Source organism: Ranitomeya variabilis, chromosome 3, assembly GCF_051348905.1.
Source record: "Ranitomeya variabilis isolate aRanVar5 chromosome 3, aRanVar5.hap1, whole genome shotgun sequence".
Taxonomy (NCBI): Eukaryota; Metazoa; Chordata; class Amphibia; order Anura; family Dendrobatidae; genus Ranitomeya; species Ranitomeya variabilis.
Genome location: NC_135234.1, coordinates 470,549,004 through 470,568,896, shown reverse-complemented (window position 1 = coordinate 470,568,896; position 19,893 = coordinate 470,549,004). Strand labels below are relative to the sequence as shown.

At 43.6% G+C, this 19,893-nt stretch overlaps 1 protein-coding gene across 1 annotated transcript in view; it reads right to left on the bottom strand.

Moving 5' to 3' along the window:
• MRPS9 (mitochondrial ribosomal protein S9) overlaps window positions 1-19,893 on the bottom strand; it is a 154,960-nt gene that overhangs the window by 106,038 nt on the left and 29,029 nt on the right. Inside the window, exon 2 of the mRNA XM_077296660.1 lies at window positions 12,824-13,003. Coding sequence (XP_077152775.1) covers window positions 12,824-13,003 — 180 coding nt within the window. The remainder of the gene's footprint in view (window positions 1-12,823; window positions 13,004-19,893) is intronic.

Sequence of the window (19,893 nt, the reverse complement as noted above, 5' to 3'; positions counted from 1 at the left end):
CTTGTAACAGGGCAACGACATGTCATGTTTGGAGAGCCCCCGATGTGCCTAAACAATGGAAACCTCCCACTAGTGACCCTATAGGTAGGCATATATGTATTGGGCAAGTCAGAAATAAATGTATTAGTCCAGGGATAAGTGGTAGCCTGAGACAGTCTTTCATACACAGACCAGTTTTGTCACTGCAAGTGTCACACTGGTAAATGGTGTCCTTTCGTATCTCCCTTCTGTAACACACTTCGCACCTTTTTTCGAAGACCTTCCTCTCTTTGCAATTTGAGGAACCTCACCGGGGAAATGTTGCCCTGGTACAACATGGGCACTTTCAGCTGCAAAAGTACATTGGCCCGCTCCTTCCTGACTGCGAAATTTTAGAGCCTTGATCACTACCTCCTGGAACTGAAAGAAGGTCCCTGTCTGGCCTGCAAATCGTGATAACACCAAAGAATTATACATTGCCATCTCTACTATGTGCACAGCCAACTTCTTTTACCACTCCTTCGCCTTTCTCATTATTATAGCACCATTTATTACATGGCACTTTACATGGAAGGAGGGGTATACATAATAAAAAACAAGTACAGTAATCTTACTCAATACAAGTCACGACTGGTACAGAAGGGGAGAGAGGACCCTGCCTGCAAGGGCTCACAATCTACGAGGGATGGGTGAGGATACAGTAGTGAGGATAGAGGTGGTCGTGCAGCGGTTTGGTGGTTACTGAAGGTTGTAGGCTTGTCGGAAGAGGTAGGTCTTCAGGTTCCTTATGAAGGTTTCCATGGTAGGCGAGAGTCTGATATGTTGTGGTAGAGAGTTCCAGAGTACGGGGGAGAAATCTTGTATGCTATTGTGAGAAGAAGAGATAAGAGGGGAGTAGAGCACTATACGGCTGGAGGACTTAAGGCCCCGTCTCACATAGCGAGATCGCTAGCGAGATCGCTGCTGAGTCACAAGTTTTGTGAAGCAACAGCGACCTCAGTAGCGATCTCGCTATGTGTGACACGTACCAGTGACCAGGCCCCTGCTGTGAGATCGCTGGTCGTGTCGGAATGGCCTGGGCCGTTTTTTGGTCGTTGAGGTCCCGCTGACATCGCTGAATCGGTGTGTGACACCGATCCAGCGATGTCTTCACTGGTAACCAGGGTAAACATCGGGTTACTAAGCGCAGGGCCGCGCTTAGTAACCCGATGTTTACCCTGGTTACCAGCGTAAATGTAAAAAAAACCAAACAGTACATACTCACCATCTGATGTCCGTCAGGTCCCTTGCCGTCTGCTTCCCACACTGACTGAGCGCCGCAAAGTGAAAGTGAAAGTACAGCACAGCGGTGACGTCACCGCTGCGCTCTGCTCTCACTGTACGGCGGCACTCAGTCAGAGCGGGAAGCAGACGGCAAGGGACCTGACGGACATCAGATGGTGAGTATGTACTGTTTGTTTTTTTTGGTAACCAGGGTAAACATCGGGTTACTAAGCGCGGCCCTGCGCTTAGTAACCCGATGTTTACCCTGGTTACCCGGGTGCTGCAGGGGGACTTCGGCATCGTTGAAGACAGTTTCAACGATGCCGAAGTCGTTCCCCTGATCGTTGGTCGCTGGAGAGAGCTGTCTGTGTGATAGCTCCCCAGCGACCACACAGCGACTTACCAACGATCACGGCCAGGTCGTATCGCTGGTCGTGATCGTTGGTAAATCGCTATGTGTGACGGGGCCTTTAATCAGAGATATCAATTGCCCCCATGTTCTTGGTGTACCCCAGTACACAGTTTGGTTTGTGGACCGTGGTTCAGATGCTGCCATCACCATGGATGGTGGTCAAGAAAAGGACATCCTTCTTGTCCTTGTACTTGACCACCAGCATCTTGTTGCTACATTGGGCTCTGCTCTCACCCTTTCTGAGTAGCTGCCCAATTTGTGTCCTAGGGAGGTCTCTGATTTTTGAGGACAATACCATATGTTGCGGTAGCTCGCACAAACAGGGACGCAGTTATAAAAGATATCTACATAGATGTGATAAGCCTGATCCAGTTTTCCAATTTTCCCACTCACTCCTAGGACAGAGGGGCATTCAAGGAGTTGAATCCGGATGTCCGTCCCTTCATAAAACCTAAACTTGTGGGTGTACCCTGAGGTACTCTCACAGTTTGTAGAGCTTAATTCCGTACCTGGCCCTCATTCTGGCCAGGTATTTATGGAAATTGAGACTCCCCTTAAAATGTATTAGGGACTCATCCACACAGATGTCCCTTTGGGAAAAGTACACCTCAGTAAAACTTGTTGCTGAAGTGATCAGTTGGTCAAAGTTGGGGTCATTTGGGGAGGACATTGTGCATTCCCACTGTGACACAAAAATTTGTGGATGGCCTAAAAGTGTGTCCGGAATATAGCCATGCAGAACAGTGGCGTGTTATACGTCAACACTCCAATATTTCTGAATTTCTGGCTTCTTCACTATCCCCATGTGAAGAACAAAGCCCCAAATGATGAAGGGGGATTTTGGGAGAAAAATTGCTGGGCGTACAAATTTGTCTGGGACACAATGAAATAAAAAAAAAAAAAAAAAAAAAAAAATCAGGAATCTGTGGCTCATAACTTTAGGGAGGTCCATAGAGGGTCAGTAACTATGGGTGATGGTTCATTTTCTGTCCTAGGGCATGTTTGGTGGTTCAGTATCATTTGAGGACGAGGAGGAGCAGATGGATAAATAACAATATCTACCCCAAAACTGTATCAATAAAAACATCTCACGGCGTAAAAAATAAGCCCTCACACAGCCCCATATACCAAAAAAATGAATCCCTGAAAATGATGGTAAACTTTAAAACTTTTTTTCATACAAATTTCAGATTTTTTTTTTTTAACCACTTAAAAAATAAACTATAGATGTTTGGTATTTGCATACTCGTACTGACTTGGGGAATAACATTGCCAGGTCAGTTTTACCAAATAGTGAACATAGTACGGTAAATAAAAAAAAAAATCCCCAAAATTGCGGAATTGCACTTTCTTTTGCAATTTTGACAGCATTTGCAATTTTTTTATGGCTCTTGGCAGAAGGGGAGGAAAAAAAAATGAAATGGCCATGGCGTAAACCGGTTAAAACTGGCGCTTTGATCACCAGTCTTAATGAGGGGTGTGAAGAGTATGTTGTGCCAAATTCATTAACTGCTCTTACAATGTCACTGCAGAGTAGAAGCTGGACTGCCTGGAAGATTAACCCCTTAAACTTTGATTTTTCTTGCCCTTAACCCCTTTACCCCCAAGGGTGGTTTGCACGTTAAAGGGAACCTGTCACCCCGTTTTTTCCGTATGAGATAAAAATACCGTTAAATAGGGCCTGAGCTGTGCGTTACAATAGTGTATTTTGTGTACCCTGATTCCCCACCTATGCTGCCGAAATACGTTACCAAAGTCGCCGTTTTCACCTGTCAATCAGGCTGGTCTGGTCAAATGGGCGTGGTGACATCACTGTTTCTTCCCCCAGCTCTTGCTTATTTTTCCGTTGGTGGCGTAGTGGTTTGCGCATGCCCAACTGCCGAATCCACTGCACAGGTGAGGAAAAAGAGCGCGATCTGCGCTATTCCCCTGGTGATCGGTGGGGGCGGCCATCTTCCTGAGGCCGCGCGTGCGCAGAAGCGGCGCTCTGCTGGCCGCGGCTTCAGGAAAATGGCCGCGGGATGCCGCGCGTGCGCAGATGGAGATCGCGGCGGCCATTTTCCTGAAGACGAGTTCATGGCAGTACACAAAATACACTATTGTAACGCACAGCTCAGGCCCTATTTAACGGTATTTTTATCTCATACGGAAAAAACGGGGTGACAGGTTCCCTTTAATGACCGGGCCAATTTTTACAATTCTGACCACTGTTCCTTTATGAGGTTATAACTCTGGAACGCTTCAACGGATCCTGATGATTCTGACATTGTTTTCTCGTGACTAGTGTTGAGCATTCCGATACTGCAAGTATCGGGTATCGGCCGATACTTGCTGTATCGGAATTCCGATACCGAGATCCGATATTTTTGTGGTATCGGGTATCGGTATCGAAACAACATTAATGTAAAAATGTGTAAAAGAAAGAATTAAAATAAAAAATATTGCTATACTCACCTCTCCGACGCAGCCTGCACCTTACCGAGGGAAGCGGCAGCGTTCTTTGTTTAAAATTCGCGCTTTTCTTTCCTTTACTGAAGTCCCGGCTTGTGACTGGTCGCGTGCCGACCATGTGGCCGGGACGCAACCAATCACAGCAAGCCGTGACGTAATTTCAGGTCCTTCAGGATTTTAAAATTACGTTCCGGCGTTGTGATTGGTTGCGTCGCAGTCACATGGGCAACGCAACCAATCACAGCAAGCCGTGACGTAATTTCAGGTCCTTAAGGATTTTAAAATTACGTCCCGGCTTTGTGATTGGTTGCGTCGCAGTCACATGGGAGACGCAACCAATCACAAGCCGTGACGTCACGGGAGGCTGGACACGCGCGCATTTTAAAATGGGCGCGTGTCCAGCCTCCCGTGACGTCCCGGCTTGTGATTGGTTGCGGCGCGGTCAACCAATCACAAGCCGGGAGGCTGGACATGCGCGTATTTTAAAAAGCGCGCGTGTCCAGCCTCCAGTGACGTCCCGGCTTATGATTGGTCACGGCGCCATGTTGCCGGGACGCGGACCAATCACAGCAAGCCGTGACGAAATTACGTCACGGCTTGCTGTGATTGGTCCGCGTCCCGGCAACATGGCCGCCATTAACCAATCACAGCAAGCCGTGACGAAATTACGTCACGGCTTGCTGTGATTGGTCCGCGTCCCGGCAACATGGCCGCCATTAACCAATCACAAGCCGTGACGTCACGGGAGGCTGGACACGCGCGCTTTTTAAAATACGCGCATGTCCAGCCTCCCGTGACGTCACGGCTTGTGATTGGTTAATGGCGGCCATGTTGCCGGGACGCGGACCAATCACAAGCCGTGACGTCACGGGAGGCTGGACATGCGCGTATTTTAAAAAGCGCGCGTGTCCAGCCTCCCGTGACGTCACGGCTTGTGATTGGTTAATGGCGGCCATGTTGCCGGGACGCGGACCAATCACAAGCCGTGACGTCACGGGAGGCTGGACATGCGCGTATTTTAAAAAGCGCGCGTGTCCAGCCTCCCGTGACGTCACGGCTTGTGATTGGTTAATGGCGGCCATGTTGCCGGGACGCGGACCAATCACAGCAAGCCGTGACGTAATTTCGTCACGGCTTGCTGTGATTGGTCCGCGTCCCGGCAACATGGCCGCCCTGACCAATCACAAGCCGGGACTTCACGTAACCAAGTAAAAGCGCGAATTTTAAACAAACAACGCTGCCGGTTCCCTCGCTGAGGTCCAGGCTGCGTCGGACAGGTGAGTATAGCAATATTTTTTATTTTAATTCTTTATTTTACACATTTATATGGATCCCAGGGTCTGAAGGAGTGTTTCCTCTCCTTCAGACCCTGGGAACCATCAGGAATACCGTCCGATACTTGAGTCCCATTGACTTGTATTGGTATCGGGTATCGGTATCGGATTGGATCCGATACTTTGCCGGTATCGGCCGATACTTTCCGATACCGATACTTTCAAGTATCGGACGGTATCGCTCAACACTACTCGTGACATATTGTACTTCATGATAGTGGAAAATTTCTTTGATATTACCTGCGTTTGTGAAAAAAATGGAAATTTGGCGAAAATTTCGCAATTTTCCAACTTTGAATTTTTATACAGTTAAATCACAGAGATATGTCACACAAAATACTTAATAAGTAACATTTCCCACATGTCTACTTTACATCAGCACAATTTTGGAACCCAAATTTTTTTTTTTGCTAGGGAGTTATAAGGGTTAAAAGTTGACCAGCAATTTCTCATTTTTACATCACCATTTTTTTTTTTAGGGACCACATCTCATTTGAAGTCATTTTGAAGGGTCTATATGATGGAAAATACCCAAGTGTGACACCATTCTAAAAACTGCACCCCTCAAGGTGCTCAAAACCACATTCAAGAAGTTTATTAACCCTTCAGGTGTTTCACAGGAATTTTTGGAATGTTTAAATAAAAATGAACATATAACTTTTTTTACACAAAAAAATTTACTTCAGCTCCAATTTGTTTTATTTTACCAAGGGTAACAGGAGAAAATGGACCCCAAAAGTTGTTGTACAATTGTACTGAGTACGCCGATACCCCATATGTGGGGGTAAACCACTGTTTGGGCGCATGGCAGAGCTTGGAAGGGAAGGAGCGCCATTTGACTTTTCAATGCAAAATTGACTGGAATTGAGATGGGACGCCATGTTGCGTTTGGAGAGCCCCTGATGTGCCTAAACATTGAAACCCCCCACAAGTGACACCATATTGGAAACTAGACCCCCCAAGGAACTTATCTAGATGTGTTGTGAGAACTTTGAACCCCCAAGTGTTTCACTACAGTTTATAACGCAGAGCCGTGAAAATAAAAATTATTTTTTTCCCCACAAAAATTATTTTTTAGCCCCCAGTTTTGTATTTTCCCAAGGGTAAAAGGAGAAACTGGACCCCAAATATTGTTGTCCAATGTGTCCTGAGTAGTGTTGAGCATTCCGATGCTGCAAGTATCGGGTATCGGCCGATACTTGCTGTATCGGAATTCCGATACCGGGATTCCGATACTCTTGTGGTATCGGGTATCGGGTATCGCAACAACATTAATGTTAAAATGTGTAAAAGAGAGAATTAAAATAAAAAATATCGCTATACTCACCTCTCCGACGCAGCCGGGACTTCAGCGAGGGAACCGGCAGCGTTGTTTGTTTAAAATTCGCGCTATTACTTGGTTACGTGAATTCCCGGCTTGTGATTGGTCAGGTCGGCCACGTTGCCGGGACGCGGACCAATCACAGCAAGCCGTGACGTAATTTCGTCACGGCTTGCTGTGATTGGTCCGCGTCCCGGCAACATGGCCGACCTGACCAATCACAAGCCGGGAATTCACGTAACCAAGTAATAGCGCGAATTTTAAACAAACAACGCTGCCGGTTCCCTCGCTGAAGTCCCGGCTGCGTCGGAGAGGTGAGTATAGCGATATTTTTTATTTTAATTCTTTCTTTTACACATTAATATGGATCCCAGGGCCTGAAGGAGAGTTTCCTCTCCTTCAGACCCTGGGAACCATCAGGAATACCGTCCGATACATGAGTCCCATTGACTTGTATTGGTATCGGGTATCGGTATCGGATTGGATCCGATATTTTGCCGGTATCGGCCGATACTTTCCGATACCGATACTTTCAAGTATCGGACGGTATCGCTCAACACTGAGTACACTGATACCCCATATGTTGGGGTAAACCCCTGTTTGTGCGCACGGGAGAGCTCGGAAGGGAAGGAACACTGTTTTACTTTTTCAACGCAGAATTGCCTGGAATTGAGATCGGACGCAATGTCGCATTTGGAGAGCCCCTGATGTGCCTGAACAGTGGAAACCCCCAATTCTAACTGAAACCCTAATCCAAACACACCCCTAACCCTAATCTCAACTGTAACCCTAACCACACCCCTAACCCTGACACACCCCTAACCCTAATCCGAACCCTATTCCCAACCGTAAATGTAATCCAAACCCTAACTTTAGCCCCAACCCTAATTTTAGCCCCAACCCTAATTTTAGCCCCAACCCTAACCCTAGCTCTAACCCTAGCCCTAACCCTAACCCTAGCCCTAGCCCTAACCGTAACCCTAGCCCTAACCCTAATCGTAACCCTAGCCCTAATGGGAAAATGGAAAAAAATACATTTTTTTAATTTTTCGTAACTAAGGGGGTGATGAAGGGGGTTTCATTTACTATTTATAGCGCGTTTTCTAGCGGCTTTTTGATTGGCAGCCGTCACACACTAAAAGACGCTTTTTATTGCAAAAAATGTTTTTTGCGTTACCACATTTTGAGAGCTATAATTTTTCCATATTTTGGTCCACAGAGTCATGTGAGGTCTTGTTTTTTGCGGGACGAGTTGACGTTTTTATTGGTAACATTTTCGGGCATGTGAGATTTTTGGATCGCTTTTTATTCCGATTTTTGTGAGGCAGAATGACCAAAAACCAGCTATTCATGAATTTCTTTTTGGGGGGGCGTTTATACCGTTCCGCGTTTGGTAAAATGGATAAAGCAGTTTTATTCTTCGGGTCAGTACGATTACAGCGATACCTCATTTATATCTTTTTTTATGTTTTGGCGCTTTTATACGATAAAAATTATTTTATAGAAAAAATAATTATTTTTGCATCGCTTTATTCTGAGGACTATAACTTTTATTTTTTCGCTGATGATGCTGTATGGCAGCTCGTTTTTTTGCGGGACAAGATGACGTTTTCAGCGGTACCATGGTTATTTATTTCCGTCTTTTTGATCGCATGTTATTCCACTTTTTGTTCGGCAGTATGATAATAAAGCGTTGTTTGTTGCCTCGTTTTTTTTTTTTACGGTGTTCACTGAAGGGGTTAACTAGTGGGACAGTTTTATAGGTCGGGTCGTTACGGACGCGGCGATACTGAATATGTGTACTTTTATTTATTTTTTTTTTATTTATTTTAGATAAAGGAATGTATTTATTGGAACAACAAATTTTTTTATATATTATTATTTATTTAGGATTTTTTTTTTTTTTTTTTTTTTTTTTTAACACGTGATTTTTTTTTTTACATTTTTACTTTGCCCCGGGGGTGGGGCATCACAGTAAAGTGACAGATCGCCGATCTGACACTTTGCTATGCACTGTGTCAGATCGGTGATCTGACGTGCACAGCAGGGAGGCTTCCCGGCGCCTGCTCCGAGCAGGCGCTGTGACGTCACCTCCCTGCAGGACCCGCATGCAGCCCCACGGCCATTTTGGGTCCGGGGACTGCAGGGAGGAGACGCTCGGTACAAGGTGAGCACATCGCCTTGTACCGATCGTCTCAGGGAAGCCCGCAGGGAGCCCCCTTGCCTGCGTGATGCTTCCCTGTACCACCGGTACACTGCGATCATGTTTGATCGCAGTGTGCCGGGGGTTAATGTGCCAGGGGCGGTCCGTGAAGTCAGCTGCGATAGTCAGGGGGGAGCGCGGCTGATCGCGCTGGACGTACTATTCCGTCCTTCGGAATTAGGGCCCACCCCACATGGACGGAATAGTACGTCCAATGACAGAAAGGGGTTAAATCACAGAGATATGTCACACAAAATACTTAATACGTAACATTTCCCACATGTCTACTTTACATCAGCACAATTTTGGAACCAAAATGTTTTTTGTTTGGAAGTTATAACAGTGAAAAGTTGACCAGCGAGTTCTCATTTTTACAGCACCATTTTTTTTATTTTTTTTTAGGGACCACATCACATTTGAAGTCACTTTGAGAGGTTTATATGATAGAAAATAACCAAGTATGACACTATTCTAAAAACTGCACCCCTCAAGGTGCTCAAAACCACATTCAAGAAGTTTATTAACCCTTCAGGTGCTTCACAGGAATTTTTGGAATGTTAAAAAAAAAAAAAACGAAACATTTAACTTTCGTTCACAAAATGTTTCACTTTAGCTCTAATTTGTTTTATTTTACCAAGGGTAACAGGAGAAATTGGACCCCAAAAGTTGTTGTGCAATTTGTCCTGAGATGCCCTATATGTCGGAAAAACCACTGTTTGGGCACATGGTAGAGCTCGGAAGGGAAGGGGGCGCAATTTGACTTTTCAATGCAAAATTGGCTGGAATTGAGAACGGATGCTATGTTGCGTTTGGAGAGCCCCTGATGAGCCTAGACAGTGGAAACCCCCCACAAGTGACACCATTTTGGAAAGTAGACCCCCTAAGGAACTTATCTAGATGTGTGGTGAGCACTTTAAACTCCCAAGTGCTTCACATAAGTTTATAATGTAGAGCCATAAAAAAAAAATTATATTTTTTCCACAAAAATGATTTTTTAGCCCCAAGTTTTTTATTTTCCCAAGGATAACAGAAGAAACTGGACCTCAAAAGTTGTTGTCCTGAGTACGCCGATACACTAGAATATTCAGAATATTCATTTCTCTTAAGTATCAGCACACGTGACCGCCGGCGGCAGCAGCAGGAAGCAGAAAGTGCGCGCTACTGAAGGGGAATGGATACTCACCGCGATCTCTGATGAACACCCGGTGAGTATTACGGTAGCTGTGCTCTGCTTGTGAGCAGCACATGATGTCTCTGCCATGTGCTGCTTACAAGCATTAAACAGCTGCTGGCACAGGAGCAGGACGCTGCGACTGAGCGGAGGAAGGTAAGAGTAAAGGTTTGCTTTTTTAATCTTTTCTGATGGGGCCATGTATACCAGGAACGGGATGGGGCCAATCAGTCATACCAGGAACTGGATGGGGCCAATCAGTCATACCAGGAACTGGATGGGGCCAATCAGTCATACCAGGAACTGGATGGGGCCAATCAATCAAACCAGGAACTGGATGGGACCAATCAATCATACCAAGAACGGGATGGGGCCTATTTATCATACCAGGAACTGAATGGGACCAATCAATCATACCAAGAACGGGATGGGGCCTATTAATCATACCAGGAACTGGATGGGGGCAATCAATCATATCAGAATAAGAATGGGACCATGCATACCAGGACTGGGATGGGGCCAATCATTCTAGAATAAGGATGGGGCCATGCATACCAGGATAGGGATGAGGGGACCATATTTACCAGGATAGGTGATAGGTGATCTTAAGTACAGAATTGACCACATTTTTTGCTTCAGTTTTTTTTTTTTTCTCCTAATTTCCTCCTCTAAAACCTAGGTGCGTCTTATAGTCCAAAACATATGGTAGTTTATTATCAGCCTTCATCGCTGTACACACAGCACTAAACTAAAACTTCATACAGAGCAATAGGAAGCGCTGTCAGTGCTTCCGCCTCCATACACAGCTGTCATGTGATCGCTGTGCATAGAAGACCTAGACAGCTATGCTATATGGCCAGGAGGCTGCATTTCTCTTGTAACATGGGCTAACATACCAACCCCAGTTACAAGGGTAATAAGATAAAATTAGAAACATTTATTAATAATATATCCACTCAAGGCATTCCGTGACACTGATGAATGGACTGGATATCAAGTATCTAATTTTTGGTGTCCTCATAGTAACTATTACAGCACAGATGCACCATGCCTATACAGTCCTGTCCACCATTATCGGCACCCCTTCATTTTTTCATACACTGTACAATATCTTCAGAAATAAAATGTAAGTGTACCAAAGTTATATCCTCAGGATTTTTTAATTAGTGGTCCACAGTAATACAACAATAAAACCTTCTTTGAAACTGCAACATATAAGTTGAAAAACAAACAGAATAAACAGCATGTGCAGCAATAACGGCACCCCTAATTAATACTTGGATGAACACCCTTTAGCATTGATGACGGCCTCCAAACGTTTCTTGTAATCATCAATAAGCTTCTTGCACTTCTCAGTTGGTATTTTCTCCCACTCTTCCTTTGCAGTTTGCTCAAGCTCTTGAATGTTTGCAGGACTCTTTTTCCCAATGGCAGATTTCAGCTCACCCCTAAGTTTTTCAATGAGATTGAGGTCCGGAGTCATTGATGGCCATTTTAAAACAGTCGTTTTTTGGTTCATCTGTCCACAGAACAGTTGCCCAGAAGGATTGTGGTTTGTCAAGGTACATACTGGCAAAGATCAGTCGTTCCTTTTTATTTGGTTTCTTCAGCAATGGTTTCTTCCTTGGCTTCGCCCATAAGTCCCTGCTTAGTTTAGTGTGCGGGTATGGTGCTTGTTGAAACCGTGAGCCCAGACTGTTCAAGGTTGGCCGTCCGGTCTTTGGATGTTTGCCGTGTTTTTTTTTTTCCACCATTCGCACCAACCTTCAAAGACATCTCTTGCCAATTTTCCTCTTTTCCCCCATGTCCAGGGAGGTTCTTGACTGTTACATGCTTGGCAAACTTCTTAATAACATTGCGCACTATTGAAGCTGGGATACCAAAGTCTTTTGAGATGGCCTTATACCCTTTGGAAGTCTTGTGTTTGCTAATAATAGTAGTTCTGATGTCCTACGACATCTCCTTTGTCTTTACCTTTGTGAAAAAGGAACAGGGCCTACTATGTGGCTTTTTAAAACACTGACGTCATCGTTAATTAGCTAATTCATGTCACATGGGCACCGACAATTATTCACAGGTGATTCTCATTTGTGATTTACCAAAGGCGAGACTAATTGTGTTTCCATACCAATTTAATGTAAAGGGTGCCAATACCAGTGTCACAGCAAGCTTTAGGTTTTTCTATTTTTCCCTCCTATTTTGTTTTAAATTATTGTTTATCATTTGCTCTTTTTTATTTAACACAAGTGCTCGATTTTTTTCAGGAGATATTCAACATTATGTACTTACACTTCATGGGTGCCAAGAATGATGAGCAGGACTGTAGCTCTGAGCATCTTGGAATTCTCTGAAATGAAGGAGCTTCCTAGATATATATTGGAATTACAGAATAATGGAAAGCACACTGCAAGTCCCCCCGTGTTATACACTTGTCGACAACATGACCCCATAGCAGCAGCAACAATCCACCGCACAACCATGAAAACACCGCGGTGTATTATTTGATGTGACCATTCCCACATAAGACAGCAGAACAAATACCCAGGGCTTTGTACAGAAACTCGCCCAGCATTATCCCGACAGTTTGATTAAAATTCACAGGGAGTTGGGGCAGGTACACCAGAGTTAAAGAGTTTTCAATATGAAACCCCGCACTAAATTACTTCTCCAACCGAGCAGATCTACTTACATCAATGTCCTCTTGGGTAAATGTCTCTGGATCCTCTCCCATCATGTTGGCTAAATGTCTCTTTCCAATGTTGAACTCTTCAATCTGTTTTTTAATAAAAGCCTCTGTGTACTTTTCAGGTCCCGAGGCTGCAACATTTTTCCTCTGTACGGTGGAACTGGTATGTATTAGCCGAGATGCCTGTGCCAAAATAAGAAAGGGGGGAGCAGGGGTTAAAAAGGAGAGAAAAATAATTGAATCAAATGACCAGCAATAAAAAGACATGGTGGAACGTATATAACACAGGTATTCTAGTGTTCTGTGATACACAGCCTCAACGCTCCGCTCACAAAGTCGCACAGCAAGAATAGAAATGTAATGTTAGTACGCACAAGATAATGAATGACTAGCAATGCACAAAAAATCTGCAAGAGCAGGAAAAGTGGTTACAATCAATCTTTGGAAATATATTTTAGTTTTTGACACTGCAGAATTTCTGCACCATTTCTACCCCTATTGTTTAAATTAGGGTTCTTGCAAAAACGCAATGAAAAACTGCATGTGTTTTTTTTTTTTTTTGTTTTTTAACATGTTTTTATCTATAGGGAAAATCGCACAGAAAACTCAGAGTACCCCCAAGAGAAATTGACAAGTTGCAGACTTGAAATATGCACTGCAGGTCAGTAAAAAAACCACAATGGTCATGTGACTTCTATAAATCCTATCTGCTTTGCTGGAACTCTAAGGCTATGTGCACACGCTCAGGTTTTTTTGCGTTTTGTTCACGTTTTTTCACGCTAAAAACGCTATAAAAACTAATTAAAAACGCATGCATTATGCATTCTATCATTTAGAATGCATTCTGCATGTTTTGTGCACATTGCGGTAAAAAAATGAGCATGTTCATTAATTTTGCTGATTTTTTTTAGTTTTTTCCCGCAATTCTATGCATCTGGGAAAAAACGCGTCAAAAAACGCGAAAAAAACGCATGCGCATTTCTGGCAGAAATTTCCGTTTTTTTGTCAGGAAAATTTCTGCAAGAAATCCTGACGTGTGCACATACCCCAACAGGCTGCAAATATGCAGTGTCAAAAATGCACCAAAAGCATAGAACATAGAATTAAAGGGGATGGATGGCCTTTTTTTGATGTGAGGGCCAAAATGTAAAGAGCCTCCTTACACATTAGAAAAGAAAAAGTGGGCAACAATGATCATTCATAAGTTTAAAAAAAAAAAAAAAAAAAACATCTCAGTCCACACTGGATTTTTTTCAGCCGATGATGCAGCCAGTACTTATTGAAAAATCCTGTTTAGAATGATAACTATTTGTGTAGCGTGATGCCCAACCAATGAACAATCAATCATTCATTCCACCGAAACAGCTGAACATTGATCGTAAGGCTGAAAGCGGTCATTTCAGCCAAATTTAATTTTACTTGTAAGTGGGGCTGCATGCAATTCCAAGGGCAGCAATAAAACATATGCAAGCACTGTGTGTCAGACCAATGCTATAAATGTTAACCTGAGGTACTTTGTCAAGATTTTTTTTGAAACCTAAAAGTGTAAGGCTATGTGGACACGCTATGGATTTGTTGCGGATCTGCAGCGTTTTTTCTGCATGGAATTGCACCAAATCCGCAAAGTATTGCTCAAGCAATGTTATCCAATGGGAATCCAGAATTGTTGTGCACATGCTGCGGAAAATTAAGTCCTGATTCGCAGCGTTTTATTTTCAGCAGATTGTCAATTCTTTTTGGTTGATCTGCAGCATTTCTGAACCCATTGACTTACATTGAGTCAGTCAAATCCACAGCCAAACCGCAGGTGTAAAAAGGTTTGCGGATTTGTCTGCCAAAACCGCTGCAGAAAGGAAGGAGGAAGAATGTGCGGGCTGACACTGTGTGTGTGTGTGTGTGTGTGTGTGTGTGTGGGCAGAGAATGTGTGTGTGGGCGAAGAATGTGTGTGTGTGGGCGGAGAATATGTGCGTGTCTGTGTGTGTAGCCAGGCATCGTCTGATGGGACGACTACTCCCATCCGGCAATGTCTGCTGCCACATAAAACAGTGACAGCATGAGCCAATGATGGGACAGTAGTCCCATCATCCGGCGACTGTGTTCAATTGTAAAACAAAAAAAAAAACACACACATTCGTACTCAAACACCTAATCCCTGATGCCCGCATCTCCTGCAACAAAAATAAAATAATAAGCCAACATATACTCCCTGTTCGCCCTAGTTCACGTAATCCAGATTGTCCCACAACGATCTCATGTGTAAAAGTCACATCAGGAGATGCGACTACTCTACCCGGCCTCCGGTGACAAACTATGGGAGAGATCACCTCCTGTCAGTGTATCACTGCATTGCCGTGAGATTTCACCGGAGTACATCAGCTCCGGTTCTCACTTGCGGCACCGCTGAGTGAGAAAATTCTCACACAGCAGTACCGTAAATGAGAGTACGGCCTCCAATGAACTCTCAGTGATACACTGCAGGATGGATTACATCAAGTCAGTACCACCAGAGGCTGGGTAGTGCGGTCACATCTCCCGGTGTGACTGTTCTACACGCGAGATCGTCGTGGGACACTCGTTATTAAATGGACTACGGCGGACAGGGAGTATTTATGTTTATTTTATTTTTGCTGCAGGAGATACAGGGAGTCGGGGATTAGGCGATGCAGTAAGTATGGTAAATTAAGATTCAATAAAGGAGTCTGTGTGATTATTTCAATTATAGGACTTTATTTTGGCTGTGTCTTTATTTACCATATACCTGTCCATTACCAATAAGGGACAGGTGTCTTATTGACGCTTCTCCATTACTAATCAGTCGGCTTGATTTCACCAGACAATACAAAAGTGACATCAACCCCACAAATATTACCCCACTTGCCACCGCTACAGGGCAAGTGGGAAGAGCGAGGCTAAGTGCCAAAAAAGGTGAATCTATAAGATGCGCCATTTCTGGGGAGGCTGAGAGCTGATATTTTTAGCCTGGGTGGGTGCCAATAGCTTGAATATCCATGGCCCTTTCCCAGGCACACAGGCAATCCACACATGTATTCAAGCTGTCTAGTAGCTGCAAATCATGCAGCTGTGTTGATATAAACTAAATCTCCGAGCACGCTGAAATACTCGGAGACCACCCGAGCATGCTCGGAGAAACTCGAGTAACGAGCATACTCACTCATCACTACTCATCACCTCAAAAACACCATATCCACAGTGAAATATGGTGGTGGCCGCATCATGTTGTATGTTTTTAGGCAGCAGGGACAGGGAAAATGGTCTGAGTCAAGGGGAAGATGGGTGAAATATAGGGATATTCTTGAGCAAAACCTATTTCAGTCTGTCAGTGATTTCCGACTGAGGTGAGGTTCACCTGCCAACAAGACAATAATCCAAAGAACACTGCTAAAGAAACACTTGAGTGGTTTAAGGGGAAGCATGTAAATGTTTTGGAGTGGCCTAGTCAAAGCCCAGACCTTTTTCCAATTCAAAATCTATGATCAGACTTGTATATTGCTGTTCACCAGAGGAAATCATCTAACTTGAAGGAGCTGAAGCAGCTGTAGTTGCCGCAAAAGGAGGCTCTACAAAGTACTGACTTTAGGAGGGGTGAACAGTTATGCACACTGAAGTTTTCAGTTATTTTGGCCTATTTGTTGTTTGCTTCACAACAAAAAGAAAACCAAATGTTCACAGTTGTAAACATGTTTATTACATGAACTAATGCAAACCCTCAAAAAACAGTGAAATTCCAGGTTGTGAGATAGCAAAACATGAAAAATGCACAAGGTAGTAAATACTTTCGGAAGCCACTCTATGTAATCCCATCCCATAAAACTACAATGAACATAGCTGTTAACATGCAATGTTACCTCTTCACCCAAGTACTTCTTAAGATTTGTTTAGGAGAGCATATTTTATGTTAGTGCACTGTTTGGATAATATCTGGACAGTGTAGGGACCAATGCAAGTGAATAGGTTAGTTAATGTAGGAGTGTTTTTTACACATGGAAATACCAATGACATGCAGTACACCATACGAACGAAAGATTTTTTTTTTTTTTCTGAATGAGAAACAGACGATTTAACATATGCTCGTCTGAACAAGACTTTAGGCAGAGTTCACATGTAATACTAAAATTAAGGTTAGTCATGTCTACGAACTGTGGATGTGACTGGGTGTATGTTCAGCTCCATGAGCGCAGTGGATGACCACAGTGATTAAGGACTGAGATTCAGTTCGAAACATGTAGGAAGAGCTTTTACATTTATTTTTTTTTCTACAGGTCTTGGCATGTTCTGTTTTGTTCAAATCTACAATAAACTTTTTTTTTTAATCCCAAAAAAATGGCCAGATAACCTTTCGTTTGACTGCAGTAGCTACCTGCTATTGACATGCACTAGACCCGTCTATAAAACAGACCAGACTGCTGCATTGTTTTCGACATGGACCACTGGTCCATATGAAAAGATTACTTGTGCTAAACAAGTCATTATTTTGTCAGTGTAATGTCCATTGAGCACACACAGCACGCACCGTTAATTCCACAGATCTTTACAGATATCATCATCACTGTCCCCATTGGGGCTCAGAATCTATATTCCCTATTAGTAGGTCTTTGTAGTGTGGGAAGAAAGTGGAGTAGTTGGTACTCAAGCGCTGCAAAACAACAGTTCTGCCCTGTATTTTCATATGCATACACATAGGTGATAGGAATTTATTATTTCTACTACCCCAGTTTTCTAGCTTTGAAAAGTTGCTAAATTTGGTGCAAAAATTAGCAAAAGGAGCCATGGCCATCACCGTATGTCACATTAATTAGAATCCCCAGCAAAAAACTGGCATAAATCACAGCAGAAATTAAGTTTGGCGCTTCTTATCCCAGCAAGCCTGGGAAACGCCTGCCTTCGCTCCTCAAGCCATTTACTTTTTGGGGCAGCAGAGAGTAATGTTATGCTCAATGTGATGGAGACACAAGGATAGTTACCAGGCAGGGACCTCAAACATCCTTCTGTAACTGCTCAGCTACTGGCAAGAATCACCGAGACTGAAGGCATTTAGGACACCCGGAGCCACCGTGCAGGGAGCATGTGCTTTCCATTTATTCTACTGTTGTCGAAAATAGATACTTTTCCTCCAGATGGCAGATTACAAAAAAGATATTGCTTTTCCATTCAGCTACTTTCAGATGTATTTTTATAAATTCACGTACAATCTGAAAATCCAATGAAAATAGTCTTCTCATGTGTTACAGATGCGAGTGATAAGCCCATATTTATGAAGTCTGCCATCTCAGGCCACCCCGATATCCGGACGGGACTCTGGAAACAACACAACCATTTTTTGGCTCTGCTCAGGAATTTCTGGTTTTTACAATAAATTTCAAGATTATGGTCAAAACTACCTTTCTGCTTTTTGATGGGGGGTACACACAGAACGGATTTGCCTATACAATTGATATAACACAACCTCACAGACCTTATCCAAATGAATAGAAAATCACTCACATCTATTACAATTTGCTTACAATCTTATGTCACCTTTCCAGAAATCTCTGAGCACTTTATAGAGCCACTTCATTCTGGAAACCACTGGTGAACCACTCTGATAGACTTCCCCCCCTAGTGATATGCTTCTCACGTGCATCGGTCACTTTTCTGGATTTCCCCCTATAATCTTCTACATATGAAAACGCAGCAGCATAGTGCATATAAATGTTAATGTTTTCCATATTAATGTTCTACAGGTCAATCTCATTCACATTAATGGAGATAAACTCTAGTACTTGGCAGCAGCCACTAACCAAAGCCGAGAGCTGCGGGGGGTCTGCTCCACACACTGCTTACAGCCACTAGAGGAGCATATTTCAGCTGATCTGTGGAAGCCCCATGTCACAAACCCCCACAGATCACATACTCATGAACAGCTTATCAGTTTGGCCATAGATAACATTTTAACCCCTTTAGGGTATGTGCACACGTCATTTCTTGCAGAAATTTCCTGAAGAAAACCGGAAATTTTCTGCAAGAAATCCGCATTTTTTTTGCGTTTTTTTCGCGGTTTTTTTTTTTTTTTAGCATTTTGCAAGCGTAATTAGCTTGTAGAATGCTAAAGTTTTCCAAGTGATCTGTAGCATCGCTTGGAAAACTGATTGACAGGCTGGTCACACTTGTCAAACACAGTGTTTGACAAGTATGACCAACTTTTTACTATAGATGCAGCCTATGCAGCATCAATAGTAAAAGATAAAATGTTTAAAAATAATAAAAAAAAAAAATGGTTATACTCACCTGCAGACAGCCGATCTCCTCAGCAGCTTCCGTTCCTATAGATGGTGTGTGTGTGCAGGACCTTTCGATGACGTCGCGGTCACGTCACCGCGACGTCATCGCAGGTCCTTCACACACACCATCTATAGGAACGGAAGCGGCAGCGTGCACCTGAGAGGCGAGAAGACTGCGGGGGCCATCGAAGGTGAGTATATGACTATTTTTTATTTTAATTATTTTTTTTTTTTTTTACCAACTATATGGTGCCCAGTCCGTGGAGGAAAGTCTCCTCTCCTCCACCCTGGGTACCAACCGCACATGATCTGCTTACTTCCCGCATGGTGGGCATAGCCCCATGCAGGAAGTAAGCAGATCAATGCATTCTTAGGTGTGTGGAATCCCCGCAATTCCGCAAATTTAATGAACATGTTGCTTTTTTTTTCCGCGATGCGATTTTTTCGCGGAAAAAAATGCAAATTTTGCACAAGAAATGCGGAATACACTGAAAATAATGGGAGGCATATGTAAGCGTTTTTATCGCGTTTTTATAGCGAAAAAACGTGAAAAAAACGTGAAAAATACTGAACGTGTGCACATGGCCTTACTCCCGAAGGTGGTTTGCATGTTACTGACCAGGCCAATTTTTACAATTCTGACCATTGTCACTTTATGCGGATAGAACGCTACAATGGATCCAACTGATTCTGAGACTGTTTTTTCGTGACATATTATACTTCATGTAAGGGCTCATTTCCACTTGCAAGAGAAAAAACGGTCCGTAATCTGGACCGAAAAAACGGATGTAGAG